This window comes from Cervus canadensis, chromosome 1 (assembly GCF_019320065.1).
Source record: "Cervus canadensis isolate Bull #8, Minnesota chromosome 1, ASM1932006v1, whole genome shotgun sequence".
Classification (NCBI taxonomy): domain Eukaryota; kingdom Metazoa; phylum Chordata; class Mammalia; order Artiodactyla; family Cervidae; genus Cervus; species Cervus canadensis.
The window spans coordinates 35,247,767-35,270,712 of NC_057386.1; the positions used below are offsets into that span (position 1 = coordinate 35,247,767).

The 22,946-nt window shown below is 47.0% G+C and overlaps 1 protein-coding gene and 1 pseudogene across 1 annotated transcript in view; both read right to left on the bottom strand.

Moving 5' to 3' along the window:
- The window catches only part of SLC13A5 (solute carrier family 13 member 5), a 29,808-nt gene extending 22,147 nt beyond the window's left edge, over positions 1 to 7,661 (bottom strand). The window contains exons 1-4 of the mRNA XM_043477370.1: positions 7,526 to 7,661; positions 6,899 to 7,014; positions 1,735 to 1,863; positions 1,335 to 1,471 (exon numbers count right to left, since the gene is read on the bottom strand). Coding sequence (XP_043333305.1) covers positions 1,335 to 1,471; positions 1,735 to 1,863; positions 6,899 to 7,000 — 368 coding nt within the window. The 5' untranslated portion in view covers positions 7,001 to 7,014; positions 7,526 to 7,661. The remainder of the gene's footprint in view (positions 1 to 1,334; positions 1,472 to 1,734; positions 1,864 to 6,898; positions 7,015 to 7,525) is intronic.
- An 11,327-nt stretch (positions 7,662 to 18,988) lies between these two features.
- On the bottom strand, positions 18,989 to 19,276 carry LOC122446577 (annotated as a pseudogene).
- Between the last annotated feature and the right edge of the window lie 3,670 nt (positions 19,277 to 22,946).

A 22,946-nucleotide genomic window follows, 5' to 3' on the forward strand; every position in this document is an offset into this window, starting at 1 on the left:
TAGAAGGGTCTGGGGGCTGCCTTGCACCGTGGTTTAACAGATGTCCCTGCAGGTAGACCTCATGGTCCCCTAAGTACAAAGGCTGGAAGCCAGGCTTACAGGAGGGGGCAGTGACAGGAGGGAGCAGAGAAGCATGAATGAATATCTTGGATTTGGTTTGGGAGCAAAATGCTCCAGCATACTCCAGAATAAGGTCCACCTGCTGATGGAGAAAAGCCTCCCACTCAAAGGAACAAGAATTCGGGGGCCTGCAAGGCCTCATGTTTCTAGGCAACCAGTTCTGATGTGACCCTGAAAACCAATCGCTGGAGGGGCTCGATGTCAAGAAGGGTCACAGGTCAAAGAGTCACAAGCCCTCACTCAAGAGAGCTGGGGTGCCAAGGGTGCTCAGACACTGGCCTCCTGGAGGGCGGGCAGGTCTCTGCCCTCAGGGCCCAGCATGGTCCTTGACACAAGGCCATCGAAGGACGGACTAACTGGGAACTAACCCACCCACCTTCCCAAGGCTGGGCTGGGTCACGGCATCATTAGAAAGATGCATCCTGAGTTCCAGATTAGAGGGGGCAGGGTGCCATCAGACAGGCCAGGTCCAATCCCCATGTGATGTCAGCAGACCATTTAACCCCTCTCTGCCTTAAATTCCTCATCTACAGAACAGAACATGGGTAATGAGAATAAACCCCAACTCTCAGAGGTGTGGTAAGAGTTAGAAGAGGTGATGAGTAAGCCCCTGGTATCATGCCCTGGGCACTGCAGGCACCATGGTGAGTCTGCGAGATCAGCTCCACGACTTGGCGGGAATGGCCTGTGACTGGTAGGGAGACCTTGGAGAGGGGTGAGACCACTGAGTGGTGGGGGGAAGGTGAGGTGGGCAGCAGCTTTGCAGAGGAATAGATGTGCCAGCTTTGGATGACTTTTCTACTTCCCCCTGAGCTAGGTAGTTGAGCCATCTCTTTCTTGCTTTCCCCACAAAACTCCTAGGGGTATCAGGTACAGCTTGATCCAGCCTGCACCCACCCTGTCCCCTGGATCCTGCAGCCTTTCCCCCAGGAAGTCTTCTGAACATGCAGGGACCCTTGCTGAGCAGTCTTCTCTAGATTCAGAGAAACTTTACCCACTGCTGCTTACCATACACCCCCCTCCCAGTTGCTCCCCGACTCCCACCATCCTTGCATCTGGCCTCCCTAGCTAAGATTGTAACATGACCCACCCAGGGGTCTGCCTGGCTGCCCTGCCCAGGTAAGGCCATGGTCAGCCCTTCCCTGTGAGTCCGCGCCCCATATTCCCCTCCCCAGCCCTGGGGCCTAACTGCGAGAGAGAGGAGACATAATTACTGTGCAGGCTTGGTCCCCACCCAGAGGAGCGTGCGCAGAGCAATCCTCTTGTGCAGGTTCCAGTGCTCCACAGCCACAGCCACGATGAGACCGCCAAGGAACAGCATGTTGGTATCCTTCATGTACTGGATGCTCACCTGCAGGTGGGCACAGAGGCCCCATCAGACCCGCCCTTGGCCACACACTCCTTGGGCTCAGGGCCACCCAAGTCCCCAGAGACAGGCGAGCAGAACAGATGCTGACTTCAGGGCAGCTTGGAGTGGGGACGGAGGGTCAAGGGTACGTCTCTCTGCCAGAGAGAGCCCACAAACAGGGTCTGATCTGGTCTCCCGGATCCTACGCAGCTGAGAACTGAGCTCAGAGGATGAGTCATAGGGAGAGATGTTCTGGGGCTGCTCACCTGCTTGGAGTCCAGAATCTTGAAGAGTGGGAAAAGCAAGGCAGGCAGGAGGGCGGTGACAGCCAGGGGGATGACTTCTGTGCACCAGTAAACGGCCATGATGATGATGATGTAGGCACATCTGACAAACTGGAGAGACAGCCCTGAGATCCTGCAGACTGCTGCCATCCCGCTCCCCAGCCCAGAACACTCAGCATGGCAGTGGGCATGCATGCCTGTGTGCTCGGTCACTTCAGTCGTGTCCAACCCGTGGACTGGAGCTCACCAGGCTCCTCTGCCCATGGGGTTCTCCAGGCAAGAACACTGGAATGGGTTTCCATGTCATCTGATTTGAAAAGTCAGCTCATTGGAAAAGACCCTGAGGCGGGGAAAGATTGAAAGTAGGAAGAGAAGGGGAAGACAGAGGATGAAATGGCTGGATGGTATCATCAACTCATTGGACATGAGTTTGAGCAAGCTCTGGGAAATGGTGAAGGATAGGGAAGCCTGGAGTGCTGCAGTCCATGGGGTTATAAAGAGTTGGACAACCTCCGGGGATCTTCCTGATCGAAGGATCTAACATGCGTCTGTTGTCTCCTGCACTGGCAGGCAGGTTCTTTACCACTAGCACCACCCAGATGCACAGCACAGCTATCTTCTAATTCGCTCTTTTTACTTGCATCACTCCACAATGCTGCTTCCTTTCTTTTTTTGCAAGTCAGATCATATCACTCCTTTGTTTAAAAGCCTTTCTCTGCCTTCAGGACAGAAGCCAAATGCCCTAGCACTCTTTGGAGACCTTTCTGCCACGGAGCAGGCCCCTCCAGCCACATCTTCTTGCCCACTCCCAGTTTGAGCTCCATGACCCCAGAGCCATGGTGAGAACTGAAGCCGATGCCCCGCCTCCCGCGGCTGCAAGACGCTCCCTTGGCCTGGAGAGAGTGCTCAGGGCTCAGCTCAGCACTGCCCCTTGGGCATCTCCCCCTTCCTGCCCCTAGCCTGGGTCTGCGCCCTTCCTCTATGCCCCTACCCCCACCCCCAGCAAGCAGCACACTTGAGTTGGCATTATTTGTTTCACCAGCACCACTCCTGACTTCATGCCCCCGCACCCCGAAGAGTGGAGTCAGCAGTGGAGAGCAGAATCCATGTCACTCAGCATCCAACACAGGCCTGACACCCCAGGGACACTCAGCAAGTGCTGGTTGGAGGAACGACCGGCACAGCATGGGCTAAGACAAATGCACCTGCGCAATCACGGTTTATCATCACCAAGATAACATGTGTTATATGCATGGAACATCGCACAAAAAGACATTCTTTGTCCGGATTGTGTTATCAGTGATAAAATACGAGCACACCAGGACACCTCCTTACTCTGATGCAGGGTTTCTCAGCCTCAGCACTATTGATGCTTTGAGGGGGAGGGGCCTGTCCTGCACATGGCAGGGTGTGTGGGAGCCCCCCAGCCTTCATCCCACTAGATGCCAGTGGCACTCTCCATCTGTAACAACAACAACAAAAGGTCTCCAAGCTTTGCCAGATGTCCCCGAGTTGAGAAGGAGAGGGGAGTCAATGCTGCTGACAGCACTGGGCTGAAGGCAGGACAACAATGTGGTTAGGAGCCCAGCCTTTGACACCGGGCAGGCCTGATCAGTGATCATTATCTGCCACTATGTGGCCTACCTTGTCTTTGAGGTCGAGAAAGAGAGGTAGGAATGATCTGCTGCAGGGGTAGGCAGTGAGGGAGCGTGCTGCAGAGATTTCAGACACCGTTGTTTAGTCACTAAGTCTTTTGCAACCCCGTGGTTGCAAAACCCACCAGGCTCCTCTGTCCATGGGATTTCCCAGACAAGAATACTGGAGTGGGTTGCCGTTTCCTCCTCCAGGGATCTTCCAGACCCAGGGATTGAACCCTCATCGCCTGCATTGGCAGGCAGATCCTTCACCACTGAGCCACCAGAGAAGCCTCTTAAGCACAGTAGTACTGTCTAAACTCAGTCTCCTTATCATCATATAATAGCAATTCTCAACAATGTCTTTGATAAAATACTCCTCCCACTCCCAACCCTGGCTGCCCCCTGCTTGTTTCAAGTCCTCACGTATAAATCAAGGATTGAAGAGCACCCATGCTAAACATATGCCACGTAGAAAGTGATGTTTTTATTATCTAAACAGCAGGTGACACGTGTAAGCAATTTTCCCAGACAGTTCCTGGAGGCTCCAAACGAAACCAATAGAAAGCACACGAGACTGACTACCCCCTCTCCTCCTTGCTTCTATCAGGAGGCTCAGGAGATGCCCCTGAATAACGTGCTAAGTCACTTCAGCCGTGTCCAACTCTTTGTGACCCCGTGGACTGTAGCCCGCCAGGCTCCTCTGTCCATGGAATTCTCCAGGCAAGAATACTGGAGTGGATTGCCATGCCCTCCCACAAAGTTGACCCTCCCTCATCTAGAATGCTCCAGAGGGTTGTGGGTAGAGAAGGAAAGGACAGGTGACCTTTGAGAAGCCTGAAGAGAGGCTGGCAACCGTGCAGAATGAGATGGGTTCCAGCTGCAGGTGGAAGCCTGAACCCCAGTGAGCTCAGAGCCTTCTCTGCAGCAGAGAGTATGACCAGAGGAGTACTTCAAGCTGAGCTCACTGTGGACAATGGGATTTAAAGGTCAGCACCCAGCACAGTACTGAGCACAACGGGTAGCTCAATAAATACATTAAATGCACAACTGAAGAAAACTGTGGCTTATCATTAACCTAATTATTAAGAAGGGCATCCACGACATATTGTTTAATGGGAAAAGTGTAGCTAAAAGAACATACTGTGTGTACATTATGGGATTTGAAAGTATTTTCATTCAATGGGACTTCCCTGGTGGTCCAGTGGCTAAGACTCTGCACTCATAATGCAGGGGGCCCCGGCTTGAGCCCTGGTCAGGGAAATAGATCCCACATGCTGCAACTAAAAAATCCTGTATGCTACAATGAAGACTGAAGATCCCACATGCTACAATTAAGACCTAGTGCAGCCAAAAAAAAAAAAAGTATTTTCATTTTTACTTTATACTTTCCAGACTTTAAGAATTTTTAATAATAATGAATGCATTGTTTATTTAATAAAAAGCAATTTAAAAAAAAAGAAAGAGCCCAGAAAATGGGTAGAAAAGTGGAGGAGAGATGATGACTGGAAGGAAGCAAGGTGTAGGAGAAGAATAAAAGAAGGAAGCCTGCAGCAGAGAGAGGCTGGGGCACCAGTGGAGGGGGACTCACCCTAGGAGTCGCTACCCTCCCCTTGCAGGCTCCCAGGCCCCTGCCCCAGCACCAGGCAGGAAAAGGCAGAAAGGCAGCCTTTGGAGTGACTGTCACTGATGTCTCCCCTTCCCTCGCCTGATCCTCCCTCCCAGCCTAACTTAATGACACGCAGACACAACCTGAGCTGGGGCTCCTAGCTCAGGGTCTCCACTGTATATTGGTGGGGTGGGGGGCGGGTGGCCTTGGTCACACTCTCCTGGAGCAGGAGGGTCAGCAAAGTGACTATGATTAGTCCGGGGAACACTACTTCCACCAGCAGGACTCAAATCACAGCTCTCCTGCCTGACTCCCTCCCACAGCTGGTAACAGCCCCAAATCTCTTTCTACAGAGGAAATACTGTGGATCACAGTTGATGTGGCAACTGAAGAGCCACCCTTGTTGGACCTGCTGTCCTCAGCCCATCCAGGGTCTGTGATCAGCCTACCCAACAGCTCCTCCCCCACCTAGGAACCAGCATGACCTGTTTTGGCACCTACAGCCATAAAATGTCAAAACCAAGCCTTCTTGCTCCATTGTACAGATGGGAACATCAAGTCTCAGGGAACACGGGGGTGTGGCTAAAATCACAAGGATGGGGTGAAAGGTGGAAGTCCAGTTCTCTCGAAGCCTGGCTTCCTGATACCCAGTACAATCCCACTCCTCCAGAACTGCCTTCAGAGCGTCCCCTAAAGAGATCCTCTGTTGCCCAAACCAGCCTGGGTTGTGGAGGGGGAGCAGAGGTTTCCTGTCTGGGCTGAGAGTGAAAGGCTGAAAGAGGGAATGAGTAAGGAGCAGCCAGCAGCCACAAAAGGTTTCAAAGGGCTCGGGCCTCTGCCAAACGGGCCTCTCACTGCCCAGCGGGGCCTGGGCCAGCGCTCCCGGCACCGCCCCCACCCTGCGGCCAAGGCCATTCATTCTCTGCTTCCTTCCCGGGAGCCCTCGGAGGCCAGGGCTCAGGACACAGCTTCCCCGCAACCCTGGTCGTGCCACCCAAGGCGTGAGTTCTGGGAACATGTCCTGCCTCCTGCCGGAGCCACAGTGGGCAGTGAGCAAAAGCAGGCCAACCTGACCTGCCTTTTCAGCTGGGAGCGGCAGCAGGACTCTGATTCAGCTGTGGCTCCCTAGGCTTCAGAGCTGGAAAGAAATATGCATCATAGATTGGGAAACTGAGGCTCAAAAAAGGGCCAGAGGGGGACAAAGATGGGACTCAGGAACCCCAGGTGGCTCAGACGGTAAAGAATCTGCCTGCAATGCGGGAGACCTGGGTTTGATCCCTGGGTTGGGGAGATCCCCTGGAGGAGGGCATAGCAACCCACTCCAGCATGCTTGCCTGGAGAACCCCTGTGGACCGGAGAGCCTCGCGGGCTACAGTCCATGGGGTTGCAAAGAGGCAGACACAACTGAGCGACTAAGCATAGCACAGAATCCACCAAGGTCATGACTTTTTCCTGTCTGTCCCTGACTGGCCTCAGAAGCCACCTACAGCTGGGAAGTCCTCAGTCCCTAAGTGAAGAGACAGGAGCGAGAAGGAAAAGACAAGTGCCCAAGCTCCCTGTTGGTACAGGTGTCTTTTAGGGTCCCTGGGGACTGGGTTATGAACCTGGAGATTCTGAGCCTATGGATGGGCTGTGTGGCCAAGATCTGTGCTATTTTCTAGGTTTGTGTGCTTTGCCAAGACGGTTCTTGTTTCCTGGGATCTGTGAATCCCAAGATCCATGCCCCTCAGAATTCCTGGCAGGGCACCTCCCACGGCATCCGCAGCTCCAGAAGGTGCGTGCCCCGGGGGAAGTCGTGCCCGCCCGGGAATCCGTGCGCTCCACCTAATGGTCCCGGGTTTGGTGCCCCAAAAGGGGCACCCGGCTTCCGGAAGCCACCGGGCTGCCCAGAGACACAACTGACCTTGGCGGGCATCAGAATGATGAGTGGCAGCAGCAGGATCGGGGTGAGGAACAAGATCACGAAGGACTTGAACTTGGAGACATAGCTCAGTGCAGAGGCCATCGCGGAGAGGGAACCTGGCGGGAGAAGCGAGAGAAGGGCAGCCAGTCGTTGCACCGGCTTAAGAAGGGGCCGCAGTCCCAGGGAGGGGGTTGGAGGGGGCGGCGGCAACTCCGCCTCCCACGACGGAGCCTCCCCGCGGCTCCGGGGGCGGGGCCATCCCGCAAGGTCGGTGGGACAAGCCTGCCCCCAACTCTGCCTCTGGGCCGCCGCGGGCGGCGCCTGCGGGCTCCAGCGCTTCGGGCCGGCGCTCCAGGAGGGGTCGGGTGCCCGGCACCTCCTGACTCTCCAAGCCCCAATCTCTCCCTCCTTTTCACCTGTGATGCCCTAGAGAGGAGTGCCCGAGGGCGTCCAAGCGGGAGGGATCTGTCATTCAGTCTGGGCTTAGACATTCGGGTGCCCCCCCTCCCCCAGCCCCCTCTGCATCTTCATCTGCCTTTCCTGGGCCCCGTCTGGGTCCCAGGTGAAGGTTCCCAGCGGTTTCTGAGTCTTTCAGATCCATCTTCCCAATCTCTCCCTCCTCTTCACCTGGTTACTTCTGCTCCTCACACGCCGATCCCGGAGGGGTCTCCCACAAAGGCAATGACCCACCGAGCACCCAGCGCGGTCTGCTCCGAGGGCCTCTTCTCCTCGCCTTCCACCAACCCCACCACCCCCATCCCGGTCACGCTCGGCTTCCTTGCCCGGACCCCGCTGCTCTGGGCACAGGAGCCGTCCCCCGCGCCCACGCCCTCTCCCACCCAGCGCATCCCGGGCACTCTCCGGCGATCGCGCAGGAGGTGAGGCCACTGTCCTGGGCTGTCCCGGCGGCTTTCGCCCTCCAGCGGATACCCGCGCAGCAGGTCCAACGCCCCGCTGGCGCTGCGTCCGCGAAAGCCGAGCCCGCCTGACAGAGAAGTTACTGTCATTCTACAGGGAAAAGAGAGTCCAGAGAGGAAGGGACTTAACCGAGGCTGCACTGAGAAGGTCGTTCATACCCTGAGCCGCCGCCTGCAGGGTACTGAGCAGCTATTAAGTTCTGAGCCCTGTTTTGTGTGCTGGAGGCACAGGGATGCAGACGCTGCCACCACCCCCAACTAGCACTTTTCTACCTTCTCTGCCTGCCTGTCTTCTCATTCTGCAGTCTTATTTGGAGGAGTCTTACCCCTGTTTGTGGTTTAACCGTAACCTTCTCCATAGAGATTACTATCCTCTGTCTTTAGAGGATAACATGTCTGAAGAGGAGCACAGAGGATGACATGGTTGGATGGTATCACCAACTCAATGGACTTGAGTTTGATCAAACTCTGGGAGATCGTGAAGTACAGGGAAGTCTAGCGTGCTGCAGTCAATGGGGTCGCAAAGACTCCGACACACTGGTCCACTGAAGAACAACCATCCTTGATCTTCCACCTAGCTCTGATGCCAGAGTCCCAGACTCTCCATATTCCCAACGTCTTCCAGTCTGGATGTGTCTCAGGACCCTAAACTCATCACATCTTAATTCAGGTTCTCAAATCTCCTGCTGTGACCTCCACCTAAGGACAGGTATTCCCCCAAGTCCTCCCTGCGTCTGCCTCTCATATACCCTTCTGCTTTGTAACTCTCATTCATCTAACCCTGGCTTTCCTCCCATTCCACCCCCACCCCCTGCCCCACCCCAGGGCACTTAGCACTATTCGTACCTATTTATTTACTGGTGTGATTTTTTTATTTGATGTCTATTTTATTCATCCCCATATGTCCAACCAGCACCTTTCACAGTACCTGATCCAATGTGTATGCACAAAACTTTTTCTCTGGGATGTGTGAATGAATGCAAGTTGTCAACAAAAACAGTCAATAGTCAACCTAAGAAAACAAGGGAAATTTTTATTCCAGCCAGCTGAAGGATTATGATTCAGGAAAGTCATTCAGAAAACTCTGAGCACTGCTCTGTTAGAGGTCAAGTCACTTCAGTTTTTGAGACAAAGTGTGTTACATCAAAGTAACATGTTGATGATCTAGCCCAAGGAAGTAAATTGGTTACTGTGACCCCTTCCAGGATTCAAAGAGAAATGTTATCTCCTAAGGAATTATCTTGCTGGCGCCAGGAGAAAAATCTCCCTCCTTCTCTTCTTTTTGAAAGTAGGCCTTCCTCTGTCTTCTAGTGGATCTAGTTAACGTATAATAGGCTTCCCCAGTGGCTCAGTAGTAAAGAATCCACCTGCACTGTAGGAGAGGCAGATTCGATTCCTGGGTTGGGAAGATCCTCTGAAGGAGGAAATGGCAACTCACTCCAGTATTCTTGCCTGGGAAATCCCATGGCTGAAGAGTCTCGTGAGTTACAGTCCATGGGATGGTAAAAGAGTCAGACATGACTTAGCGACTAAACAACAATATCAAGACAGTTACCGTATAATGCAGGTGTACAACGCACACTATAGGGAAGACAGTAGTGGTTCAAATGGGCAGAGAGAGAATTCTATGTTCAAATTTTTTCCTGCCTTAAGAATAATATTATTTCATCCAAGTACACCATTTCCTTACAATGATACAACTGCTTTTGTTACCCAACTGAACTTGGGTTCATTAGGCCAACTCTATCTGGTCTGGAGAATTCCATGGGCTGTATAGTCCATGGAGTTGCAAAGAGTCAGACATGACTGGGCAACCTTCACTTTTCACTTTCACCAAAGCCAATCTACTGATATTAGGTTGTGGGGAATTGTGATGTTTACTGCAGGTGCCAAGCAAGGAGATCAGGCAGCTCATGCTCAAAAAAATTCAAACTCTCCAATGACTTTCAGGGAAGAGCTTTTAAGGGCAACATTTGGGGTGAGAGTTGCAGGGTACATGACTTTCTTCTCATTGGTCAGTAATGGTGAGGCAACAGGGTGGTGTTTGGGACTCTTAATCATCAACCTTCTGGTTCCAACTGTCAATTTTTTAAAAATGCACAATGTGAGAGTTGCAAGTTAAGTTTTATTTGGGGCAAAATGAGGACTGCAGCCTGGGGAGACAGCACCTCAAATAGCTCTGAGAAACTGCTCCAAAGAGCCAAGGGGGCAAGGTGAGTGTATATGTGATTTTTGGTGAAGGGGAAACACATGCAGTCAAGCACATATTTTTCCAGAAAGTTTCTACTAGTTGATTGAAACCTTTGCTAGTTATGAGGAACAGTTGTCACCATGAAGGATTTTAGTGCTTTTCTAGATATGGGAAGATCCAAGAATTGGGCTCATAAAATCAGTTCCTGAAAATATCTATCCGAAAATCTATCCTGCCAGTTTTGCCCCCAAGCACAGAGTGCCTCATTTCTGGTCTCCACCCTCAACTCCTTTCAAGGAGTATTGAAGGTCAGCAGCTCCAGCAGCAGACAACTTAATCCTTGTAGTGATAGATAGGTAGACGGCAAGTGCCAATTTTTAGTTGACACAAACTAGTCTGGGGTCTATGTGCTTGTGATCAACATGTATGCCCATCCTTCACCTGGTAAGAGGGGTCTTATTTCTTGCAGAACAATTCAAAGATTTGGATCGGATTGTATGTATATCCCTTGAAGAGGTAATAGTACTCTGTTTTGCTGCTGAGCTATTGTTTCTTGACTACTTTTCTTTTGTTCCTGTGTTCCCTCACTTTCCTAATTAGTATCTGCTTGAGTCTGCTCTGTGGAATTCAGGGAAGATCTAGGAGGCTACAGCCTTTTTCTACAAATAAGAAATGGACATAAAGGGGCTTTTTTTTTTTTTAACTCAGGAGGGTCCCACTGGGTCTTGTTTGGTTTCAATCCCCCTTTTCTTTGATTTTCCTCATATATCATGCTAAATGCCTGGCTGGATGACTCACAAGCTGGAATCAAGATTTCTGGGAGAAATATTAATAACCACAGATATGCCACCCTATGCCACAGGGTGACACAGATGATACCACCCTAATGGCAGAAAGCAAAGATGACCTAAAGAGCCTCTTGATGAAGGCAAAAGAAGAGAGTGAAAAAGTTGGGTTAAAACTCAGCATTCAAAATACTGAGATCGTGGCATCCAGTCCCATCACTTCATGGCAAATAGATCAGGAAAAAATGAAAACAGTGACAGATTTTTTTTTCCTTGGGCTCCAAAATCACTGTGGACACTGACTGCAGCAATGAAATTAAAAGACACTTGCTCTTTGGAAGAAAAGCTATGACAAACCTAGACAGCACATTAAAAAGCAGAGACATCACTTTGCTGACAAAGGTCCATATATTCAAAGCTGTGATTTTTTCAGTAGTCATGTAAGATGTGAGAGTTGGACCATAATGTAGGCTGAGCACCAAAGAATTGATGCTTTTGAACCTTGGTGCTGGAGAAGACTCTTGAGAGCCCCTTGGACACCACGGAGATCAAACCAGTCAATCCTAAAGGATATCAACCCTGAATAGTCATTGGAAGGACTGATGCTGAAGCTGAAGCTCCAATATTTTGGCCATCTGAGGAGAACAGCTGACTGACTGGAAAAGACCTTGATGATGGGAAAAATTGAAGGCAGGAGGAAAAGGAGATGACAGAGGATAAGATGGTTGTATGGCATCACTGACTCAGTGGACATGAGTTTGAGCAAACTCTGGGAGATGGTTAAGCACAAGGAAGCTTAGCATGCTACAGTCCATAGGGTCACAAAGAGTAAGACATTATTGGCGACCAAACAACAAAGGGGGATGAGGCAGGACAAGAAAGAGAATAAAGTTAACGATAGAGAGGTTAATCATAAACTCAGCAAGGGAACTCGGTTTTAGGGAGATTAGATTTTACTTTAAAGAGGGTATATGTGGTTGGGGCTTCCTAGATGGGGCTCAGTGGTAAAGAATCTGCCTTCAGTGCTGGAGACTTGTGTTCCATCTCTTGGTAGGGAAGATCCCCTGGAGAAGAAAATGGCAACCCACTCCAGAATTCTTGGCTGGAAAATCCCATGGACAGAAGACCCTGGCAGGCTACAGTCCATGGAGCCCCAAGAGCCAGATATGACTTAGCAACTAAACAGCAACAAAGTGCAACTACAACAACGACAACAACAACAAAGCTAATAAATGGAAAGATTATACCAAGTTCATGGATAGGAAGACTAAACATTGTAAAGATAGTCATGCCTCTCAAATTAATCCATAAATTCATTTCAACCCCAATCAAAATCCCAATTGAATTTTTATTTGACAAGTTACATCTAAAGTTCTAACTTTTGCAAGAGTCAATTTTAAAAAAATTGCACAGCATGAAAGTTGCAAGTTAAGTTTTATTTGGGGCAAAATGAGAACTGCAGACCAGGAGACAGAACCTCAGACAGATAGCTCTGAGAAACTGTTCCAAAGAGGCAGGGGGGAAGATCAATATACATGTGATTTTGGTGAAGGGGAAGTACATACAATCAAGCACATATTTTTTCCAGAAAATCTCTGCTAGTCTCATGAACTTTCTGCAAGTCATGAGAAACAGTCAACACCATGAAGGATTTTAGTGCTTTTCTAGATATGAGGAGATACAAGAATTGGGCTCATAAAATAAGCTTCTGAAAATATCTAACTATCTGAAAACCTGTTTTGCCAGTTTTTTCCTGAGCACAGAGGGCCTCATATCTGCCCTCCACCCTGAACTCCTTTCAGGGTGTGTTGAAAATCAGCAACTGCATCAGCAGGTGATTCAATCCTTGCAGAGCTAGATGGCGAGACCCCATGGCCAATGCCAATTTGTGGCTGACACACGAAGCCAAGAATAGTTGAAACAGTTCTGGAGAAGAGGAGGGAAATTGCCTATCAGAATTCAAGACTCATGAAGTGATAGTGATTGATGTAATCATTAGCTATTGGCTATTGATTTGGGTTGGCCAACAAGTTCATTCGAGGTCAAGAGGCTGTGCTGCACTACCCAAGCAGTAAAATTCTGTTGTTTAGTCGCTAAGTCATGTCTGACTCTTTTGTGACCCCATAGGCTGTAGTCTGTCAGGCTCCTCTGTCCATGGCATTTTCCAGGCAAGCATACTGGAGTGGGTTTCCATTTCCTTCTCCAGGGGATCTTCCCAACCCAGGGATCGAACTTGGGTCTTCCACATTGGCAGGCAGATTCTTTTACCACTTTCCTGGGAAGCCCAGTAAAACACAACTCAGTGGTTAAAAAAACAGAAAGAACGTACTTGGATGGATCTTAAGGGCATTATGCTGAGTGTAAAAAGCCAGTTGTGAAAGGTTACAGGTGGTATGATTCCATTTACATAATATTCTGCAAGTGAAAAATTAGAGGTGGGTGGAAAAGACCAGGAGTTGCCAGTGGTTAGGGTTGGGGGTGAATGCGACTGTAGCCTTGTATCACTACTGTTATATCCTAACAGTATATTCTAACAGTGATAGACATACCAATATAGAACTACACACACACACGGAGAGACACACATTGGGCATGTTGTTGTTGAGTCACTAAGTTGTCTCTGCCTCTCTGACGCCTTGTCAGGCTCCTCTGTCCTCTACTACCTCCCAGAGTTTGATCAGATTTGTGTCCATTGAGTCAGTGATGCTATCGAACCACCTTAGCCTCTGCCGCCCGTTACTCCTTTACTCTTCAGTCTTTCACAGCATCAGTGTCTTTTCCAATGATTCAGCTCTTCCCATCAAGTGGCCAAAGTATTGAAGCTTCAGCAACAGTCCTTCCAATAAATATTCAGCATTGATTTCCTTTAGGATTGACTGGTTTGATCTCCTTGCTGTCCAAGGGACTCTCAAGAGTCTTCTCCAGCCTCAGTTCAAAAGTATCTATTCTTCAGTGCTCAGCTTTCCTTATGGTCCAATTCTCAATTTGTATATGACTACTGGAAAAAACCATAACTTTGAATATATGGATCTTTGTCAGCAAAGTGATGTCTTTGTACGAATGTCAATTTTCTGCTTTTACTAGCATGGCCATGTGGAATGCTGTGTTGGGGCAATCTGGAGAATGGTACATAGGAACGATCTTTACTATTTTTGCAGCTCATAAGTCAAATTATGTTGAAATTTAAAAACTCTTTTAAAATTCCAGTACATTGACTAATGAATCCAATTGTTCCTTTTATATTTATATGGCTGGTGTTGTAGCCAAGAAAATGGTATTACTGATGAGATGGTTACAGGCATAAGACACACCTAGGAATGCAGCTGGTGAACAGTTTTACTTAAACTTTAGATACTTTTATTTGAGTCTATTTGCATGTATCTGGGCAGGGTGTGTTAAGTATTTCTATGGATTAGGGTTGCTGCAAGAACTGGTCACCGTTACTAAAAGCAGCCATGGTTTATTCCCAGGCTTTAACTTGGGAGCAGTGTTTTATTTGTAAACAAGTTTTGGTTGCTAAAAATTCAGGGCTTTATTTGCTCAGAATATAGGATGCTGCCATTAAAAGAGAGCATTGGTCAGCTTTCGCTAGGTTCGACTTGCAACAACAAATATTTACTCCGGAGCTGCAAGTCGACTGGGAGTCTGCGGTTTTCCAACTCTGCTCCCCTCTGTGGGTAGGTTGTGGGCAGCTCTATGCTCTCCTCATTCTGAACTGTGGGTCTGCTCAACTTGCTTTCTCATTCCAAGACCTAGACTGAGGCAGCAGGCACTCTCAGGACAACGCTCTCCAGGTGGAGAGCAGGAGCAAGAGGGCTGGTGGGAACCTTGCAGCACCTCTAGAGCCTCTGCTCAGATATGGCAGACTTCATCTCTCCCCTGCCACTAGCCAAGCAAGTCCCACGGCCAAGTTCAAAGTCAATAAGGTAGGGAACTGTACTGTCCGCAGGACAGGATTGCAAAGATGGAATGAATAACTGTGCACAAATAATGTAACCTACCACATGGGATACAAATTAATAAGTTCAGGGCATTACACTTACATTTTTTATAAGTGATGTATGTGGAAACAGAATCAACTTATATGGGTTACATGAGTTTAGTTACTTGGGCTTCCCAGGTGGTGCTAGTGGTAAAGAACCCACCTGCCAATGCAGGAGATGTAAGAGACTTGGGTTTGATCCCTGGGTCAGGAAGATTCCCTGGAGGAGGGTGTGGCAACCCACTCCAGCTTTCTTGCCTGGAGAACCCCATGGACCGAGGAGTCTGATGGGCTACAGTCCATAGGATCGCAAAGAGTTGGACACGACAGAAGTGACTTAGCATGGCCCTTGAGTTACAAGAATTCAGAAGTGAGACGGTTGTTACAGGGATATAAATTAACATAGCTATTCAAATTGGAAAGTGAAATCCTGCTTTTTTTTTTCCACAGAAAGTAAGTCTAATTTGTATGATTGTGTGTGCTTAGTCGCTCAGTCGCATCCAACTCTTGGCGACCCCAAGAACTGTAGCGTGCCAGGCCCCTCTGTCTATGGGATTTTCTGGGCAAGAATATTGGAGTGAGTTGCCATGCCCTCCTCCAGGGGATCTTCCCAACCCAGGGATCGAACCCAAATCTCCTGCATTGGCAGGCAGATTCTTTACCACTAAGCCACCAGGGAAGCCCAATTTGGATGATTACTTCGACAATTAATACTGCGTTTGCCAATGAGGTTGTACAGAGATGTCTCCCATAAGCCAATTGAGCTAAATTTGTAGTGTCAATATTTTGACACACCTATAGTTAAATCACATAACAGAAAATAACTTTCCTTTCTAAAAGGTGTATTTATATAGTAAAGCAACATAAACATTTTAAAATAAATAGAAACATAAGAAATTGGAAAAAATAAATTGTCAGATGTATTGAAATCAACAATATTTTCATTTTCCCAAGTCTTTCTGAGTATATGAGTCTTAAAAGATGCTTCTACATGAAAGATATTTAGTTATCATTTCAAAATTCTAATACAGACTTTTAGACTCTTGAAAGGTGAACAAGAAAATGACACTACAGGCTTGAGCAAATTTGCGTTTCTGAGCCAGGTGATTTCCAGTTCTTTTACCATCAACAAAACTGAGAATCAAATCAGGCTGCCAACTGGTACGACATTCAAAACAATTTCCTATGATGGATCTTTGGGCAATTTTTGGTGAATTTGGTGAAACTTGAAAAAGTTCATAGAATTAAGAAACTCTGCTCTTAAAAATCCTTTATTCCTGTCTATTTTCAGGAGTAAAGTTGCTCAGAGCCCACATCTATAATAGAAAATAAGGATAGAATTGATGCTGAATCTTGCCTCTGCCAAGTAATATGTAACATTCATCCATGGCAAACTGATAACAAATTAAGTCCCATCAACCTTATGGAGCTGACTTTACAATCAAATTTCACTTTTTAAATTTAATAATTATTTATTAAAAAAAACTCTGTTATAATTAGTTTGCTTTTCTTAAGTATATACTAATAATTGTTGCTATAACTCAAAGCAGAAGAAAATTTTAACTCTTAGAGCCTTACTTTCATAAGAAATTTTAAAACATGAGTATTTCAATCTATATATATTTTTTTATTGTGGAAAAATATCATTGGGAGAGCATTAGAAGACTTCAAATGAAAAATATGTTAAGAGAAATTTTATTAAATAAATGGAATGGAAATATAAGATACATGAGAAAAATAGCTATGTAAAATTTTGGCCTGTCAAGGAAGAGTTTGAGTATTTTTAAAGTGGATAATAGCAAGTATCAAATTACTATAATATTTAGATTCCATTGGATACATGTTGAAAAGTGAAGTAACAATTTTAGTTTTAAATGATATTTGTATTAATAAGACATGACATTCTTTGCAGCTCTCTGTCTGAATTAAATGAAATTAATATTCAATCACTTTTAGCCAACAAATATAGCAGATTCACATGGCTCACACTAATATTTAAACTTACAATATAATAGCCTAAATAGGAAAAGAACTTGAAAAATAATAGATACATGCATATATATAACTGAGCCACTTTGCTGTACGCCTGAAACTAATGCATTAACTATACTCCAATAGAAGTTTTTAAATAAATATAAACTTATGATTTAAAAATTTAGATGACAACTTAAAATTTGAAAAGAGATACATAATAATTTCAAAATTATCTTGGGGAGAACTTGAGCCAAGTTCAAAGACCATTGTCCTAGGGAAAAAAAGTCCTGCATATGTGTACAGGAGGCACATAAAAGAAAGTTAAGGTAGTAGTGTTTGCAAGAACGAAAAAATTTGAAAAATCCAACAGCGAGAGAATGAATAAATAAATTGGGCTATTTTCATGGCAGATTTTTATATAGCAGGAAAAATTAAGGAATTAGATATGCACATAAATATGAATGATGCTTACAAGTATTGGGGGAAAGCTTTATAATATTTGGTGAAAGAACTAAGTTACAGAAGAACACTTACAGGGTGATAATGCTTATAAAATTTTAAATATGCAATATAAGACTGCATTTTGCTTAAGGATACAAACAAATAGCAAAAATATAAAGAATAGAGACATAAATAAACACCATATTCTGTCTGGTTTTAAGCTGGTGGGGAGGAGGCCTGTGATTAGGTAGGAGAGCTCTAACCATCCCTGATATGTTTTACCATTTGAACTGGGTATGAATACAGATATGTTTATCATTTTTTCCTTTATAAAACAAAATATATTAAAAACATTTTAAATATTATAAAATAAATGCTTATAACATTTTTAAAGGGGCCTGTGCATATAATTGACACTAGAAAAACATTCATGAGGTTCCAGGTATAAGATAAAGGGGGAAAAAGTTATTTCGGACAAAATAAGAACAGCTAATGAAAATTTAGTTTCCACTTACTGAAAATTTAGTTTCCAAAGGTCATCTTTGGTGGGGGGGTGGGGGGTTATAGTTAGAGAGAGGAACACAGGGATGAAAAAAGACAAGGTTTTTAAGTTAAGGATCTTTTTATCACTATGTTTATAAATGACATCTGAATGAAAATGTGAACTTTGCTCCCTTCTCCCCGGATTGATGCCGGGTCCAAAGTTTTGTGCCCTGAAATAGTAATTGCAGCCTTGACCGTAAACATGAAAGCACAGACTCTTCCAGATACGTCTATCAATAGAAAAGACAAAAATATTCACTGGGGGAGGGCCTTCCCTTTAGCAAAACATGTACTTTTTTTTTTTTTTTAAGATTTATTTATTTATTTTTGGCTCCACTGGGTTTTCACTGCTGCCCGCGGGCTTTCTCAAGTTGCGGCGAGCAGGAGCGGCTCTCTAGTTGATGTGCTTGGGCTTCCCACTGTGGTGGTTTCTCCAGCTGCAGAGCTCGGGCACTAGGGCTTGTGGGCTCAGTTGTTGTGACTCTCAGGCTTAGTTGCTCCGAGGCAGGTGGATCTTCCCAGACCAGAGATCAAACTCATATCCCCTGCATTGTCAGGGGGATTCTTAACCACTGGTCCACCAGGGAAGCCCAAAATGTGTACATTTTATGGCACATTGCATTTTGTTAAAGATGCCAGACGAGAGTTCTATCCCTCTGAATTAAAATGAAGAAAATGAAAGTCATTCAGTCGTGTCCGACTCTTCGCGACCCCATTGACTATACAGTCCCTGGAATTCTCTAGGCCAGAATACTGGAGTGGGCAGCCTTTCCCTTCTGCAGGGGATCTTCTCAACCCAGGGATTGAACCCAGGTCTCTCACATTGCAGGTGGATTCTTTACCAGCTGAGCCACAAAGGAAGCTATCTGAATTAAGTTATATAATTTTTTGTTGTTGTTGTTAACCTCATCACCATTTATTGAGTTGTGAACTGTTGCCATCACTGCTGAAATCTGAGACTCTCATCCTGATCCTCCTCTTGGCTTCCCCCTGAAAAGGAAGCCTGGAGCAGGACTACCCCAAACACCAGAGTGTAAAAGGAAGGCATGGGGGTCAGGGGATGCAGGGAGATGAGAGATGGGGGAGGGGAGCAGAACCAGTGAGCAACATTAGGCTTCTGGGGACACACACACACTCCCCCCCACACACAAAGACCTGCTCCAACCGGCGGCCATGGGAGCATCAGGGAAGGACCAGGCATCCGAGATCCATTTCAGTCCTTCTTGTCATGAAGCGTCTGCTGAGAGGCGCTGGGCCAAGGTCACTGGTCTCTGTCTTCAGGGCACATCAAGCCACAGTGGCTTTGATGGCGGCCACCAGCTTCAGAAACTTGCTCCCCGCGTCCACGTAGCCATCGCCTCCCTTCTTGGAGTCAATCAGCTTTCCTGCTACAAATGCTTCAAAGAAGCCAGTGACCTGAGGAGTCCCCTGGCCGCAAATGTCCAGGCAGCCAGGGAACTCTTCTCCTAACTTCTTCCTGAGCTGAAGATACTTGGGCTCGTAGCCTCAAGAGCCACAATAAACCACTCGGACGACAACCGCCATCATTCTGGACCGCAGGGTCTACTACAGTGAGGAATCACAATACGAACCCGGGCAAGGAAAAGCGAGGTCTGCCAAGTTACATAATTTTTTTAGATAAAGTTGTTCAGAATTCACAGTGCAAATTGCCTGGTGGCTGAGGACTGGACAACACAGTCCTTGTAGATGGAATGGGGTTCAGCGGAGGCAGGAGCCAGGCTGCAGTAGGGTAGAATGAGAGCTGACATGTGGAAACAAACCAGATGAGACTTCTCTTTACAGAAGTTCAATTGTGAGAGGGAGAAGGAAAAAAAAAGAGGTATACTGGAAAAGGCCAGAGGATCAAAGGAGTTCTTAATTTGTTTATTTGCTTTATTATATACATTTTTCTTTTTATTCATTTGACTGCACCGGGTCTTCTTTGCAGCATATGGGATCTAGTTCCCTGACCAGAGATTGAGCCTGGATCCCCTGCATTGGGAGCTCAATATCTTACCCACTGGACTACCAGGGAAGTCTCTATTATATACATTTTAACTCCATTTATACAATGTTTAACAATATGCAGGGACTTGCCTGGTGGTCTAGTGGTTAAGACTCCATGCTTCTGCTGCAAGGGGCACAGATTCTATCATTGATTGGGGAACAAAGATCCAGTAAGCCACGGGGCTTGGCAAAAAAGAAAAAGAAAATGAAGTCATAGAGTGGGGTCCATTTTTAAAAATGAAAACACACTAATTAATCTCTAAAATGAGTGACTGTGTATCAGCATGAGGTATACACAGCAAGTTTTTCTGGTAGTAGAAAGATGCTCAGGGTCTAAATTTTTTCTCCCTGTCCCCCCCTCCAAAAAAAAGTGATAATGAAAGATTTAATGTTCATGGTCATTTGTCCTGGGTCACATGAGATTTGGCAGCAACTAAGTTGGCCCATTCCATGATTGAGACCTAGAAAATCACCAGAGAGAGGGAGAAGGCCCCAGAACACTGACCCTGAGACGTCCCTTTGGGGAAGTGGAGCAGTGATCAGCAGGGGACAAAGTGGGGAGCTGGGATTGATGGTTGGATGGGGAAGAGTAGGGGGAGAGGGTGAGGGGGTGCCTTGATCAGGAACAGAGCTGAGAATGTGTGGAAACTGACCTCCAAAGGAAGGGAAGGGAAGAGTACTCGAGACCACAATTGCAGACAGAAGTCATGGAGCTGCTGTTTCTTGCCCATCCGTTTAATGACAAGGTTCCTCCCCTCTGGATGCCAACTAAGCAGGAGCTGGCAGGGCATCCCCCGACTTTGCTGCCCAGGCTGACTTGGAGTCTGCCCCAAACACAATCACAGATATTCCCAGGCTTGAATTCCATCCAGAGAGACTAGTCATTTGATGCAATTGCCTGTGGTCTGAAAAACAAACTCCCACCCAAACACATTGTACTTGGGGAGACTGCAATCTCAACCATCATGTCTCCCAGGACTCAGGCCCACTCTGACCGCAGGATCTTTCTAAAGGCATGACCGACAGAAGTACGCACAAGTCCACCATGTAATTTTTGTCTGGCAAGTAACATGCTTCTGTCGTTACATCATTTTCCTTAGCCTGCACTGTGAGTTCAGTCACTCAGTGGTGTCCAACTTTTTGCGACTCCGTGGACTGTAGCCCGTCCTCTGTCCATGGAATTTTCCAGGCAAGAATACCAGAGTGGGTTGCCATTTCCTACTCCAGGGGCTCTTCCCGACGCAGGGATTGAATCCGAGTCTATTGCATCTCCTGCATTGGCAGGCAGGTTCTGTACTGCTGAGCCACAGGGAAAGCCCTTCCTTAGGGTAGCGATCCCTTAAAAGAAGAAAGCCTGACCAAGATCCCTTCTTGAAGTCAACAGTGGAAATCACCTTTTAATATTCTCTCCTGTCTGCCATGAGCTTGTGCAGGTTTCACACAATTTCTCAGTTTATCCTCAAGACAACACATCGAGGTATGTACTGTTATTCCTGCTTCCTGGGCCAGCCTAGAGTTCCTGCTTCCCCCTTTCGCTCTCTCCCACCCCCACCCCACCCAGTGAAGGGTAACACTGGGCAGCCCAGCCAAGTCACGGCTGAGGGATTGGTTCCCTGTGACAACCCTGACCACCCCTGGCCTGACACAAAGGAGGCTACCGGAAACTCCTGACTGCTGCCAAGCCGGTAGCCAGAGTGTCCTGGAGAGGAATTCTGAGCTCACAACAGAGCATTTCTCATCTAGTTTTTTTATGGGTTTGGGATTGGGGAGGGGTTGGTGACTGGCCAAAGACGAGTGGCAGAATGATGAAATCATGAGAGACCACAACACTGATTCATGTCATGGTGGGAACGGGGACAGGCTTTTGTGCCAACCAGAATGTGCCTGGTTACACACGCCGGTTAAAAATAGTGATGGCTCCAGAGCGGGCATGGTGGTCAGAAAGAAATTTTCCTTCGTCTATAATATTCTAATTGTTTTTAAAGAAAACTTATTTCTAGGTGGGAGGGAGGCTCAAGGTGGGGGTAGGGAAGGATATATGTATATGTATAGCTGACTCATGGTGGTATACAGCGGAAACTAACACAATATCGTAGAGCAATTTTGCTCCAACTTAAAAAAAAATGAAAGAAAAGAAAACTTTTTTTTTTTAAGAAAACTTACTTATGGATTAGAACTATAGGTTCTCTTTAAAATTCAGAAAGGAAGGAGAGGGTGGGATGAATTAAGATAATAACATGGAAACATATATATTACCATATGTAGAATAGATAGCCAGTGGGAATTTACTATATGACCCAAGGATCTCAACCCAGTGCTCTGTGACAATCTGGGGGCGGGGGGAGGATGGGGAGGGAGATTCAGGAGGAAGGGGACATGTGAATACTTGTGGCTGATTCATGTTGTGTATGGTGGAAACCAACACAATATAGTAAAGAAATTATCTTCCAATTAAAATTCAGAAGGAAATGGCATCCACTGACGCTTTGAGAACCTCAGGTTCTGGGGTGGGGTGGGATGGAGATGGGGGTGGAGGGAGCTTTCTAACTTCTACTCTAATTATCTCAGGCCTGCATTATTCACACCCATTCAGTTCAGCCAGCCTTTGCCTGCCCACTACACACAGCCCAAGGCTTCATAGTCCATGGGGCACAAGCACAGAGCGTCCTCTGGCAGAAGCTGATGAAATAGAAACAGCTTGATGAAAGAGGTGATGAGGACCTCCTGCATGGTCCAGGGGGTTAAGAATCCACCTGCCAATGCTGGGGACACCGGTTTAATTGCTGGTCTGAGAAGATTCTACATGCCAAAGGGCAACTAAGCCCATGTGCCACAGCAACTGAGCCCACGCGCCTAGAGCCCATGCTCTGCAACAAGAGAAACCACCACAATGAGAAGCAACTAGAGAGCAGCCCCTGCAACTAGAGAAAGCCTGTGTAGCAACGAAGATCCAGTGTAGCCAAAATTTAAAAAAAAAAAAAAAAAAGGCGGTGATGAATCTCAAATTGCCTACATCTGTGGTTGGATGAGCACGGATTGGGGCTACAGACAGATAAGCAGCCAACCAGACCCAGAGACAGAGCAAGTAGGTTCTGTATCAGTGATGATGTCAGAGTTAGCTTTGAAGAACTGGTGGGATTTTGATAAAGTAAGGAAGGGGTGGTGCAGGGGTGTGCCGGTCTGGAAAGAGGAAACATCTTAGAAGACA